The sequence below is a fragment of the Pavona decussata genome, unplaced genomic scaffold (genome assembly GCF_977016875.1).
Source record: "Pavona decussata unplaced genomic scaffold, jaPavDecu1.1 SCAFFOLD_45, whole genome shotgun sequence".
Taxonomy (NCBI): domain Eukaryota; kingdom Metazoa; phylum Cnidaria; class Anthozoa; order Scleractinia; family Agariciidae; genus Pavona; species Pavona decussata.
In genome coordinates, this window is record NW_028145467.1 from 1,261,964 (window position 1) to 1,275,000 (window position 13,037).

The window sequence follows — 13,037 nt, forward strand, 5'->3', positions numbered from 1 at the left end:
CCAAAAAGCACAAGATGCAAGTATATCAAAGCAAACATTTACAATAATGATGAACACACCTTCCAGGCAGGGCCTTCTACGGACGTCCATCGCCTCCAAGCTTTGAGATACTCTTACGAAAGAATTGGTTTTCGATGTTCGTCCAGGATTTTTAGAAACTAATACCCTCCACCCAGTCACAGTCTTAGCAAGTGTTCATCATCTTTCTCGTGATGTAAGGCTTTGTAGCTTACCTGAATGAAATGACTTAAAAACTAGCGAGTAACTGAAATTGTAACATATGTCCGTACAAAGGTTTCGGCGCCAAATGTTGGTTCTTTAATTTGGTGTCAAGTTACATGTATGGTCAGTGATTTGAATAAATTACCCTGTGCACAGCCCCTCACGCAACATTCCCCGTGTACACGTAATCACCTAATTCTGTACAGTATTTCGAAATCCAAACAAACTACATTGCATAAGCGACACATGGTATAATCTACAGCGTTTATAACGCTGTGTGTGGAAAGAAAAAATGTTGTGCAGTTTTTCGACTCTTGTTGATGGAAATTTTAAATGCGATGTTAGCCAGGAATATCCTGGTCAATACGAATGTATACCTCTTCTTAAATGTGAACGAGACATCACGAGACATCTGGAAATGTATGGCCTTAGTGAAGATCCATCGTTGGAAAGTGAAATGAAACTGCTACTAGCTCGTGCAGGTAAACGACATTTGGTTTAATTTTTACTTTGTTTTTAATTTTGTTGCGTGATTATTGCGTGAGAGTACTATTACGAAAGTTCTCTTCTTTTAATCAGGAATTTTTTCGCCTGATGTGTCTCATGAACTCATAACTATATGTCCCCGTCATCGGGCGGAATATGGTATAAGATGGAGAACAGGGAAAACTAGGTGTTCGGTTCCAAGCCCAATGATCGCACATAAGTCAGCAAAAGTGAAAGGAACACGCAGAATAAACAGTCAACTATCTTCACTTATTTTGAAGGAAACAGGCCAGCTAATTGCTGTTGGATCGCGTAAGTGATTTTTACGTAATGTCTTGTAATTTTTACTGAAGTTCTCATGAGAGATTGATAGAACGGCCCTGGTAGTAACAAATTCTTGGTTGTCACGTGACGTCACCAATTTCGAAATATTCAAAACCAGGAGGCCTACAGAAATTTTGCGTTCATCTAAGGAAAGATCACCTAAAAATATATCTCTTCACAATTCCTTAGCTCAATATCGTGCATTCTTTTGACAACAGGTAACCGGCAATAGCGGTTCCAGACGTAATCCATAGGAGCCCTGTAAGGAATTTTTTTTACTGAAGTGATGGAACCCGGGGTGGGGGGAGGGCACTCAAGGGAAGTTTGGGTAGGAGTGTGCCGCCACCCGCCGAGGCCTTCAAACCCTGACTTAGTTAAGTTTAAGACAAAATTTGTCTTTTCGCTATCCAGTTTAAGACATTTGACCTAAATTTATGGCCCTGATTATTTGTTTCACTTTGCATAAAAAATTGAGTAATTTTTCAAACTAACATAATGGAATTAGGATTTTTCCAAAAAAAAAAAATCGTTGGTAACCACAAATGTAGACCCTCCATCACTAACCTTGACACTCTTTTAAAGAGACACCCTGTTTAAGACTCAAAAGCAAAAACTATACGCTGTTCAGCGGCGCACACCCGTATGGTCCCTAATCTCGTACCCAGATCTCACTCTGTCCTTGACAGATCTGGTTTTTGCCAGTGTTCGCGACTATTTTTCGCGACCTTTTTTGTGTTATTACCGAGGGGCCCAGAGAAGTAAGACACAAACAAGAGATGGCGACAGAAGCTGTCAAATAAAGTTGCAAAAAAATGGCGAAAATGTGTGTAGACATTAGTTATCCCCGTTCTCTCATGAGCTTAACCGGTCTTAACCATGATATGCTTCGAATTGCCAAAAACTGGACAGGAACACTTGCTCCTCCCCCCCCCCCTCTCCCCCTCTCCCTCCCCCTTTTTTGGGATAAGCTGCAATGTGTTTTGCAAATATTTCAACTGTTAGGAGTTTAACAAAACTACCTCAATGTTGAGGACTTGAAAAAGTAAGACTACTTCACTTTTTTTCTCGTGGATGAAGAGGTATACGATTGCTACACTAACATACTATTATTTTACATTAGCTATTTGCTTCACTTGTTCTGCACATTTGACGAGGGAAGAGGAAACACATGTAATGGGTGCTGGAGCTATAGAGAAGGGATTAGAAGGACCTAGGGAAGCTAAAGTGGAAGAGGAGAAGTTAGAAGGATCTATGGAAAGTAGGGATGAAGAAAAGAATTTAGAAGGACTCATGGAAACTGGTCATACAAGGCTGGTATGTTCATAAGCCCATAAAATAAGTTATTTAGTACTCAAAATATTTCTCCGTTAATGATTGGCTCAAAAGCCCCGGATAATTCTTTATAAACAGGAAACGTTGACGGCGATTGTGGTATCTGAAAAATGATGTCAATATCACAGGGAAGAGGCCATAAAAAGAGAAGGCAATCGAGAATTGCTGGGGTCGAGGTTGCCACTAAGCATAACTCAGTTTCTGTAACATGAAGCACCAAAAGAAATAAATTTAGGCAGATCGAGTAGCGTGAGATCCGCCGAGGCTGAAAGGCTGAACTTCAACCCAATCAAACTTAAAGAAGCAAAAAACTGTGAATAAACTACCATCGGACGAGCAAATTGTTTACTTGCGCCTTCACTGCTTTTGTTCAGCTGATTTTAAAAAAAAATCAAATTAAGGTAGCTGTGTATTTAGAGAAGTGGCGTACCCAACCGCATATCCTCTTATCCGTACAAAATCGGACAATACAGGGCGCTTTTGTGAAAAATGCAGCAACCCGGATTAAACTGTAATGGGTATCATAAGGATTTTCTAATTTGTTATTTATTTCAAATGTGTAGGAAACCGAGGAATCAATATCTGCAGACAGTGATGTATCTAGTGCTGTCCTTGGTGCATTAAGCAAGTTAGAAATTGCCGATGAGACCCTTTTAAGCCCTGAAACCAGGAGCACAACGTCTACTCAAAGCGATGAAATTCTTCCCTCTCAAGCAACAGCCGCAGAAATGCAGCGTAGCCTTCTGAATGAGTTCTTGGTGGCTTGGAATATCCCGCCGCTTCAAAGAAAATGGTTGGACTTTAGCAGTTGCAGTGAATCCACTAAACAAAGGTATACAAGAAGATCAAGCGACATCGTAGCTGCAGTGCTAAAAACCATTTCCCCCGAAAATGCTGGCCTTATTTGGAGAGCCATGACGTCAACAGCTTCCATGAACAAGTTGCTTGGTATTGAAGAAATCTCACAAGCAGATCAGCGTTACCTAGAAGCCTTGACAGAAGCGTACAATAACGCCGATAACTGGGATACCCGCCGCCAAATCCTTTCTGTAATGACTGGTGTTGCTGGTTATAAAATGTTAGCCACTTTCATTCCAGGGCTAACAACGTACCGGTACACTATGGCAAATTTGCACCGCCTTCAGTTTGGTCGAGGAGCACCTGTACCTCTTCAGGTGTCAACAAGAATAAAAGTAGATCTAAAACGGTTAGATCATTTTCTGTGCTTTATTACAAGCCCACACCTAGTGCAAGATCTTCCGTTCGGACAGAAACATTTGACTCTTTCGACGGGTGAAGTCATTAAAGTTCCCAACGTGATAAGAACCATGATACCTCAGCGAATCGTGCGTCAATATACTCAGTACTGTGAAGAGACTGGCTTTCAGCCTTTTAGTGAAAGCACGATGTTGCGCATTTTGTCTGAATGCAGTGCGTCAGTAAGAAAGTCTCTTCAGGGACTCGATTACTATGCCGCGGAGGGTACACGAGCATTTGATGACCTGATATCACTGGTGCGTAAAATAAACGAAGTGGAAAGTGACATGGATTGGGAAACACGAATGATCGAGTCGCTCAAAGCTGCTAAGCTTTATCTAAAAGGAGACTACAAGGTATGTTTTAGCAAACCAAAAATTTGATGGTTAATGCATTAATAAACATGGGTACATTTCACCTCAGTTCCCGCCTGATCGTTAGTATCCTATAGGATACTAGAAGACATCACTGTTTACCACCATTGTTTTTGTAATCAAGAGCCATTATGGCTCTTGTTGTAATTCAAATTTGCAACGAGTGAAAAAAAAAAAGAATCTTTTGTTACAAGAACCAATGCGCCTCTTCTCTGGGTTCCAGAGACTTTTATTGCCCGGTTTTCGGTTTTTGTCAAATCTTTATAGTGAGCCGCGTTTTTCTCGCGGCTTCGGCCGAAGATTCCCGCCGGCCGCAGCACGCGAAAAAAAACGTCTGGACCCAGGGTAATGCACTTCGTGTTGGCACATTAATATCAATAGGTGACGTAAGCGTGAGTATCGCTATATCTTGATCCCATGTACGAAAACATTTGTGTGAAAGGCGTATAACTTGGGAAGCAAGTACATAGAAGCGCATTGTTTTTGTAATCAAGAGCCATTATGGCTCTTGTTGTAATTCAAATTTGCAACGAGTGAAAAAAAAAAAGAATCTTTTGTTACGAGAACCAATGCGCCTCTTCTCTGGGTTCCAGAGACTTTTATTGCCCAGTTTTCGGTTTTTGTCAAGTCTTTATAGTGAGCCGCGTTTTTCTCGCGGCTTCAGCCGAAGATTCCCGCCGGCCGCAGCACGCGAAAAAAATACGTCTGGACCCAGGGTAATGCACTTCGTGTTGGCACATTAATATCAATAGGTGACGTAAGCGTGAGTATTGCTACATCTTGATCCCATGTGGGAAAACATTTGTGTGAAAGGCGTATAACTTGGGTAGCAAGTACATAGAAGCGCAAAAAATATTAACTGGGATGACAAATTTTTGACTTTCACTGTCGTTGTGTGTAGCCGATCGCCGAAATAAGTTGATTAAATGAGGCTTATTGCTTATACAATGATCGACTTCTTTGCAGGTACATTTAGAGAAAGAAGCTAGCGTGCCAGATCACTGTGTAGCGTTTTCATTGAGCGATGCTACCGATCCAGACTACCGGGAGAAGTGTCTACACAATCACGAAGGTACCTGTGAGCAGTGTGAAGCGCTAAACGAAACTTTAAGGGAAATTGAAAATCGTATAAACCGTTGCCATTTTTCATCTGATGACGCGGAGCGTGATGAAGCGATTTACATCATGCAGTCATCGAAGCTTGCCATCCGTTCATGGCAGGGCCACATATTACGATCCTTTAACCAAGACCAAGCGCGACTGGATTGTCTTGACCTTCTTGACAATGAGACATTACTCATTGTCAACGACTGGGCAATGAAGTTTCTACCGCAGAGGTACCGAGAATCGCAGTCTGACTGGTTCGGGAAGCGTGGCATATCCTGGCACATTTCCGTGGTCTACAGAAGATCTGACAGTCAGTTACAGTGGCAAGGATATATTCACGTCATCCAGTCATGTAGTCAGGACAGTACCTCCGTGATATCAATTATGCAGGATGTGCTTCGCTCTGTCAAAGCCGAGTATCCAAACGTAACGAAGGCCTATTTTCGGCAGGACAACGCTGGATGCTATCATTCGTCCGCAACGATCCTTGCGTGCCCTGTAGTTTCGAATTCTACTGGAGTCCAAATCAGACGCATTGATTTCAGTGATCCACAGGGCGGCAAGGGGGCTGCAGATCGTCTTGCAGCCACATGTAAGGCTCACGTGCGCAGTTTCATCAATGAAGGCCATGATGTCACGAATGCCACTCAATTAAAAGACGCTCTTGTCTCACATGGAGGAATTGATGGCGTTCGCGTAGCGTGTCTGGATGCAATCACAACGGCATTACCAATCAGCGAAACAGCGAAGATCCAAAATGTCAGTAAACTCAACAACTTTGAGTTTACAGAAGGTGGTATCAAAGCATGGAGGGCATATGACATTGGCAGAGGAAAAGAAATCAAAGCCGATACCTTGACAACAGGTAACATTCAGTCTTGAAGTTTTTGTTGTTGTTGTTTGCATTTGGGACCCTGGACTATTTTAAAATGTTCTTTAAGAAAAATTAAGGATGGCTAAGAAAACCTTAGACTGCAAAACAGTCGTTTTTATTTGTGTGTGTGAATGCGCGAATTCTCGCGCGCGAAGCGCGAGCCTACCACGCCCACTACGTAATCGGAAAGATCAACTCAAAACTAATAAGAGCAATGGAAAAATAATACCAAGTATAGCAATATACAAAGCTCTTTTAAAACTAGAACACAATACACTGAATTTATTCGTTTACCCATCGTTTTGAGACTTTTAATTTCCCTATTTACAGAATCCGAAAACAGGTGGTTAGAATCTACATTTTCTCCGGGGAAATTCAAGTCTCTCGGCCATAAAGACAAAAAGCATGTTGATGACGACGAGTCTCCCAAAACAGAAGAGAGTTCCAGTGACATTCAGGAGAGTCAGACCAAGCATGGTGTATACACTTGCCCAGAGAGTGGATGCACAAGGGTTTTCCAGAGACATTCGGCATTGACGAAACATCTATCCTCTGAGAAATGCATACGGTCCCTGGAAAAACACACTCTTATGGACCTTGCCAAGCTTGGCTATCAGCAGGTTTTAGAAGAGGGCGTCGGTGTTGTGCCAACCTTAAGAACCAGCAGTGTTGCAAGCAAACAATCCAGGGAACGTTTAGCAGAGGGATGGGCGTTACGACCAGCTAAGAAGGCATATCGTTTTAGTGAAAAGCAGAAGGCCTATCTCACTGCTAAATTCACCATTGGTCAGTCCACTGGACGGAAAGTCGACGCAAGTCTTGTAGCACGTGATATGAGACGTGCCCATAGTTCGAATGGCGAGCGGCTTTTTAAATCAACTGAGTTTCTGACCTCTCAGCAGATATCTTCATATTTCTCCCGCCTTTCTGCGACAACTCGCCAGCAGACCCATGAAGTCGACATTACAGCTATTGAAGAAGAAATAAACTTTTCTGCGGCCAGAGACAAAGCGATGGCTACTGTCACCCTCCAGCATCCAATACTGTTTGACCAATACAACATCTGTGCCATGGCAGAAGAAGACACATTGAAGAGCTTGAAGGTTTCGTTGCTGCAGGTGATTTGCCAAGGCCTCAATCTCGACATCCCTAATCCACCAATTCGCCGTAAAGCTCCATACCTGAAGTTGCTTAAAGAAGCCATCAGTGATTGTAGTTGCCAAAGCCAAGAAATCGACTACTGAAGAGGTGACTCTAGCAAGTCCTGTCCCTTAACATCGAGAAGGAGACCTCCTTTTTTACTTCCACCAATCTGTCGATCATTTCTTTAAGTAATATTATATGTAAGTAAAGAAAAATAAGTGGAGATCTAAGCCTCGGTTTTCGCCGCTCTCTCTGGTTCGATCCCGAGAAGAGACTTTCGGGGGAGGAGCGCGGGCTCATTTCCTAAACAGCTGCTGGTAATTGAGCCTACGAAAATCTCAAATACTTCAGTTGTAAGGGACAGACCATTACGAAAGTTATGGGGGTGGGGAATTTTAGAGTGGCATGAATTTTTTCGTTAACATTTCCCTTTAGGCCAATGCGGGAGTATTTTTAAGGCTACTCGGCGTGCATGAATTTTTTTCATAAGATTTTCCCTTGCACGAAAATATTTATTTTTTTGTACTTCGTCCCCGTCCCAGAACCTTTCTAATGGTCTGTCCCTAGAGCCGGGGGATATTTCCCTATAAAAATTGCGCAGCGCGTGGCAGAAATTTACAAAACACTGGAAGAGGTACAAGCATTTCTCATTTGTTTTCGGATCAATGGTCTTAAAGTCATTGAAAAGTACCGCCAAAGCTCTCATGACTCTTGGAGTCTCTTCCTCTTACTTCCCTTTCTGTCTCTTTAACTCCAGGGATGAGAAGAAGAATAACCCTGGAAAGGGGCTTGAGGGCTCCGACACGGGTGCGATTGGCATCCCTATTCATTTCTGGAGAGAAGTAATATTTTGCTTATTTAGATATAAACGGAGATGGCGAAGGTGCACTAGGAGATTCTTTTAGTTCTGATTGCACAGTCCTCCTTTATTTAGTGACGATTTTGCGATGTTTTGCTGGCGACTACCCTAAAGGAAATAACTAAAGAACATGTTATAATTCATTTTTACAATACCGTGTACAGCAACACGTGACTTGAAAAATGTGACAGGTAACACAACACCAAAATAAACAAGATGAAGTGGCTTCTTCGTTTTCTGTGTTTATGTGAGGATTATTTACTCCCTATCTACAAATAGTTCTAATGAACAAATAAGTTAGTCTTTTTTATGACATGTTTAAACAAGACGGAGGGTTTTACTCTAGTGAGAACTGCGCAAACTTGGAACACGGAACACGACATACTGGTCAGTGAGTAAACAATTCTAAAATGTATATAATTAGAAATTTGCGATGCGGGAAATCTAATTCCCAAGTGAGTACTATACTTTTCTAAGATTATTTTAAACTCTGATTTATTTTGTTGTATCTTGTTACGTTTTGGAATTAATATCGCGTAGCATAGCCAAGGGACGGACCATTTAAAATGGAATAGTCGATGGCCCGTAATAGCCTCTGTCATTTCTTTATATTCTAAAAATAAACTTTATACATTTTATGGTTTATTTCTATCATGCCTCAAAATATCTACTTTTACTGACATTGTTTGTTTGCTCCATGGTGCATTTTGAAAGCTTCTTTAGAAGCGTTTGGAATTAAAATGATTGATTTTTTTTTTTACCTCGGAACCATCCGCGCTAGTTCATCCGACCCGATTTCATGACCCTTAGCCCTCCCGCCCCAGAATAGCTTTTTTATTATTATTGGACGGATAATTTCGCTTTATTAGTCTCTCAGATAGCAATACTTGTTTATATAACAGAATTTCCATCAATTCTTTGCGCTTTGACGGGCAAGTTATAACTTCCGCGTAATTTCCTCCTCGATTTGCATATGTTTTCCTTTGTTTACATTCCACGTTCTTGTCGCGCACGGCGACTTGGGGGGGCTCAAGTTAAAATTTTATTACTCGCAAGCATTTTAACTTGCAGAGCTGAAAATTCAGGTATAATTAATAAAATAACAGTTCTTTCGTTTAGTATAGTATTTTTTTCAATCTATGACATACCAGGATCGACTTTTGGCGATTGAAGTTGGGCGTTATTTTGTTTGCCAAAACAACACACAATCAGGGTGCACACAATAAAAGACAGAAACTATATTACAATAGTTATTTTGCAAAACCATTTATGAGGTCTTAAAGCTTTGGATGTCTTCTAAATACATGAGTAATATCAAGTCAATAGGAGCTTTTGCGCGCTTGTACTGTTTCGATGAAAATTGTTAAAATTTGCACCCATTTCCCGAATAAAAAAAATGTATTTTTAGCGAATTTTCGAACTTTTCTAAAATTCTCAAAATGTAAAGCGCTTGGGGATTTCTTAATATCATTTCTTGAAATAGTTCACCCACAGGGATGTTTGGGTGGTATCAGCAAAAATTCGAATTTTTAGAACTGATTTGAGATTCTCGATATTTTCCGACATCGGCTCTTAAAAGGGAAAATTTTGTATGGCTATAAAGTGAAAGCCACAATTTTACATAAAGCATTGAAATATTTGTTTGTTATTTTTGTATGCTGTGTAGAGTTACGGGCAAAGGTCAATTCCCGGGGTCAATTATAACTGGTTTGTCAAAACTGACCCGTGTTAAAACTTATTCTGTCCAAAGTATTTCAACTTAAAGTCCAAAACTATGAACTTAATTTCTATGCCAAAATTCAACAAAATAGAGCCAATTCAACATTCTTTTAATGCATTATTGATCTCATACAAAATTTGCATAAGAACGTGAACATGCTAATTTCGTTTTGCGGCTCCATTTCGTCTGCGGTTTCAAGTGACGATCTGAAAGCTCTATTTGTCTCCATGCCCTGCTAATGCTTATTTTGTCCATGCGTTTCCGATTCAATAGGAAAACTATTGACTAAAATAACTAGACTGAATTACCAGGAGAAAAATCATCAATTGAGTAGAACTAAAGCGATAATCTTTTTGATCTCCTGAAATTTGCATAGGAACGTAAACATGACATATATGCAAATTAAATGAAAAACACATTTTTGCATTGCTGGACTTACGTATTCCAACAATTTAGATTTAAAATCTTCAGCGAAGCTAATGGTAAAGTTTGATGTCAATGACCACAGGTAAATATAAAACACAACAATTATTTCAGTATCAAGAGCTTTTTGGCAAACTCTACCGGTGAAATTGAACAGCGCGCGCGCTCTTCGATAACGCATATTTTCTCCTCGTGTAGGCAGTTCTTGATATTTCTGAAATGTTCACATCAAACTGATTTTTGAGGCGTTCTTTTGAAATAAAACTTTTCCAGAGGGGGGTGGGGGTGTATTCTGTATTTGAGGAATTTCCGAAGGGGTGGGGGAGTTAAGAAAATACCTCGAAAATGGAAAATCCTGGGGGGTGGGGGGGTCCTATGTGAAATTCCCTCCGTGGTGGGGGTATGGATATTTTCTGGAACCACACAATAAATAATGCCAGTTTTGCTTCATGGGCCCCTGTTTTAAGAGTTATTTATGTTATAAATTTGACCGGACAGAAACGATACGTGACCAAGCTAAAATGAATTTGGCCGGTCATCATGTCTGGAGACTCTCCGGAAATTATTTCGAGCCCTGTACTACAATAATAGATAAAACATAATCACAATGAAAATAACAAGTGAATAAAATATAATAATGACATAAATCAATGTACAGTTACATGTAATATTTAAATGTAATAAACTGCAGAGAACGTTGTGTCCTACACCTCTGCCAGTCTCCATACAAGAAACTTCTAAACTTAGTACTCTGGCCCCAGTTGTTGAAAAGGCGATTGACGCTAATCTATGATTAAAAATTAACCGAGGTTTTCATCTTGCTCATTAAAGATGATTTTAAAGGCTAATTTTTAAACTAGTGGTAAACAAATTTATAAGGCAGAACTAAGGGACAAAAATCTTTTGGACAAATCTGTATGGGTTAGTAAATATACTCGAATCAAAGTTCACATTAACCCAGGATTAGCTTAATCGGACTTTGAACAACTCGGCCCTGGATGCTCCGGGTGTTTTAACTTCCACCATACCTAAGTTTTTTCCTATGTAAGGAATTGAACGCACTCCAATAATCTGTGATTACTACTATCTATCTTCTATCCTCTAGGGTAGTAAGGTTGGCAGCAGCCAGAGTCTCTTGATTGGTATGCATGGGGAAAATAATACTCATGGCTCTTTCCTGCACATTAATTTTCTAAAGTCTAATGTATGTGTGGAAATTCCGCAAAACAGGCACAGCATATTCTATTATTCATGTCAGTCATATGCCCACGTGTCTCTATTTGATTTGCGTATTCAACGGTTTTTTTCCACACTGAAGAAGGGACACGTATACCCGAACGTCTGTTTTACATGAACCATTACTGACACTTCTCGATATTTGTCATAACATCAATCCTACCTTCTATAAAGGATCCCATACACGACAATCCATAGCCCTGGTTTCTTCTTGTTGACAGCAAAATGCAATGCAATGCAACACAATGCAAATATGATCTCTTGCTTGGCAAAACGCTTTGATTCGATAAATGAATATGGTATATCACCCAATTATGTCATGCTTTCAAGTCAACTCCAATTCTTTCCATCCTACAAAAGAAACCAATAAAAGATTTTCAGTGAAGTAAAATAGATTTTTAAAAGCTTTTAGGCAATGCAACACATGTACACCGCGTAAACACTCGAGCTGCCAGCGCGAGACACGCGGCTACAAGAAACTACAAGAAAAATTTAAAGCAAATGTCACTTCTTAGCAAAAGAGGGTCGAAGATGTCGAACCTCTGCGCTCAATCGTCAAATATCATTTTAAAATAGGACTCTGCTATTCAGGTAAACCACCAAAACCAAGAATGGTTTAGCGGCCAAGGTATTTGGTGGGTTTCGAATCGGACGTACCAGAATTCGAATGCAGTCACACTTCCCACAGAAGAATCAACGAAGGAAAATTCATAGCCCAAATCCACTCACCATCGGTTAGAAGCGTCTTCCCAGAACAGAAGTAGATTGATGCAAGTTCTTCATTGGGAATAAAGAAAAAGCGCTCAACTGTGGAACAAGCCCGCCAAATAGAAACATGCACAAAACACCTCGTCCTGGAAACGAGGCTGCTACGGAGCTCAAGAGACTTCAGAGAAATTGGTTTTTGATCGATTTGAATTTGTTTGATAAATAACACACAACAGATGCAAATTCTCCATAAAGAAACGAACTCAGTTCGCACTTGACCTTGTCAGGAATACGAATTATGTAAAAATTATCAATATATTTACTATCTTACATTTTGTTGTTTATATTATTTGCTAAACAAGATGCCTGCTATACTGGCATTACGCGAGATGCTGGGGCTGATTCATTTATTCCAACTGTATGCTTCGCCGATTGATAAAACTATCCTTGCTAATGGAATAGTTTGAGTCACGACGATCGCGTTACGTTGTTTCCCTTGTGTTACGCTACTCAGGGTTTCAAGGGAAATTGCGGGAATTCCATTGCGATAACGTAAGCTTCTCAATGACCTCTTTTCAGTCTCGCGTCGTGGTCTAAGACTGTCAAACATAGCACGATTCCTTCGCCAGGAATTTACCAATTTCCACCGTTTTTAATGTCGGGTGCTTCTTAGAAGTTATTCTTTCGATTTGCCGCTTCAAAATGGTGACATTTCCATTTGAAAACGGCACACTTGAGTCCAGAACATGTTAACAATATGGCGCCAAATTTAATGTTTTTAATAAATAGATCAAATGATGCGTTGACGTCACACAGGTAGGGGTGAGTGGGTCCCCTCCCTCGCGATGTAAGCGACAAGAATGGATTTTGATTGGCCTGCTTCTGTTGAAGACAATCAGAACAATACACCCCGAGTAGGAGAGGGGTGAGTTTAATGAATAAATTAATGTACCGATTTGTAGCTACGAGGAA

General features: G+C 40.5%; 2 protein-coding genes across 2 annotated transcripts in view; one reads left to right on the plus strand and one right to left on the minus strand.

Moving 5' to 3' along the window:
• LOC146482582 (uncharacterized) overlaps positions 1 to 12,186 on the minus strand; it is a 70,965-nt gene extending 58,779 nt beyond the window's left edge. The window contains exons 1-2 of the mRNA XM_085107033.1: positions 12,083 to 12,186; positions 11,521 to 11,708 (exon numbers count right to left, since the gene is read on the minus strand). The gene's annotated coding sequence lies outside the window, so the exon portion shown is untranslated. The remainder of the gene's footprint in view (positions 1 to 11,520; positions 11,709 to 12,082) is intronic.
• Positions 515 to 7,526, plus strand: LOC146482586 (uncharacterized). Its single transcript, XM_085106933.1, has 6 exons — positions 515 to 704; positions 802 to 1,020; positions 2,153 to 2,346; positions 2,928 to 3,977; positions 4,962 to 5,967; positions 6,307 to 7,526. Exons 1-6 carry the CDS (start codon positions 515 to 517, stop codon positions 7,218 to 7,220), a joined length of 3,573 nt encoding a protein of 1,190 aa, XP_084963059.1. The 3' UTR covers positions 7,221 to 7,526.
• Positions 12,187 to 13,037: the final 851 nt, after the last annotated feature.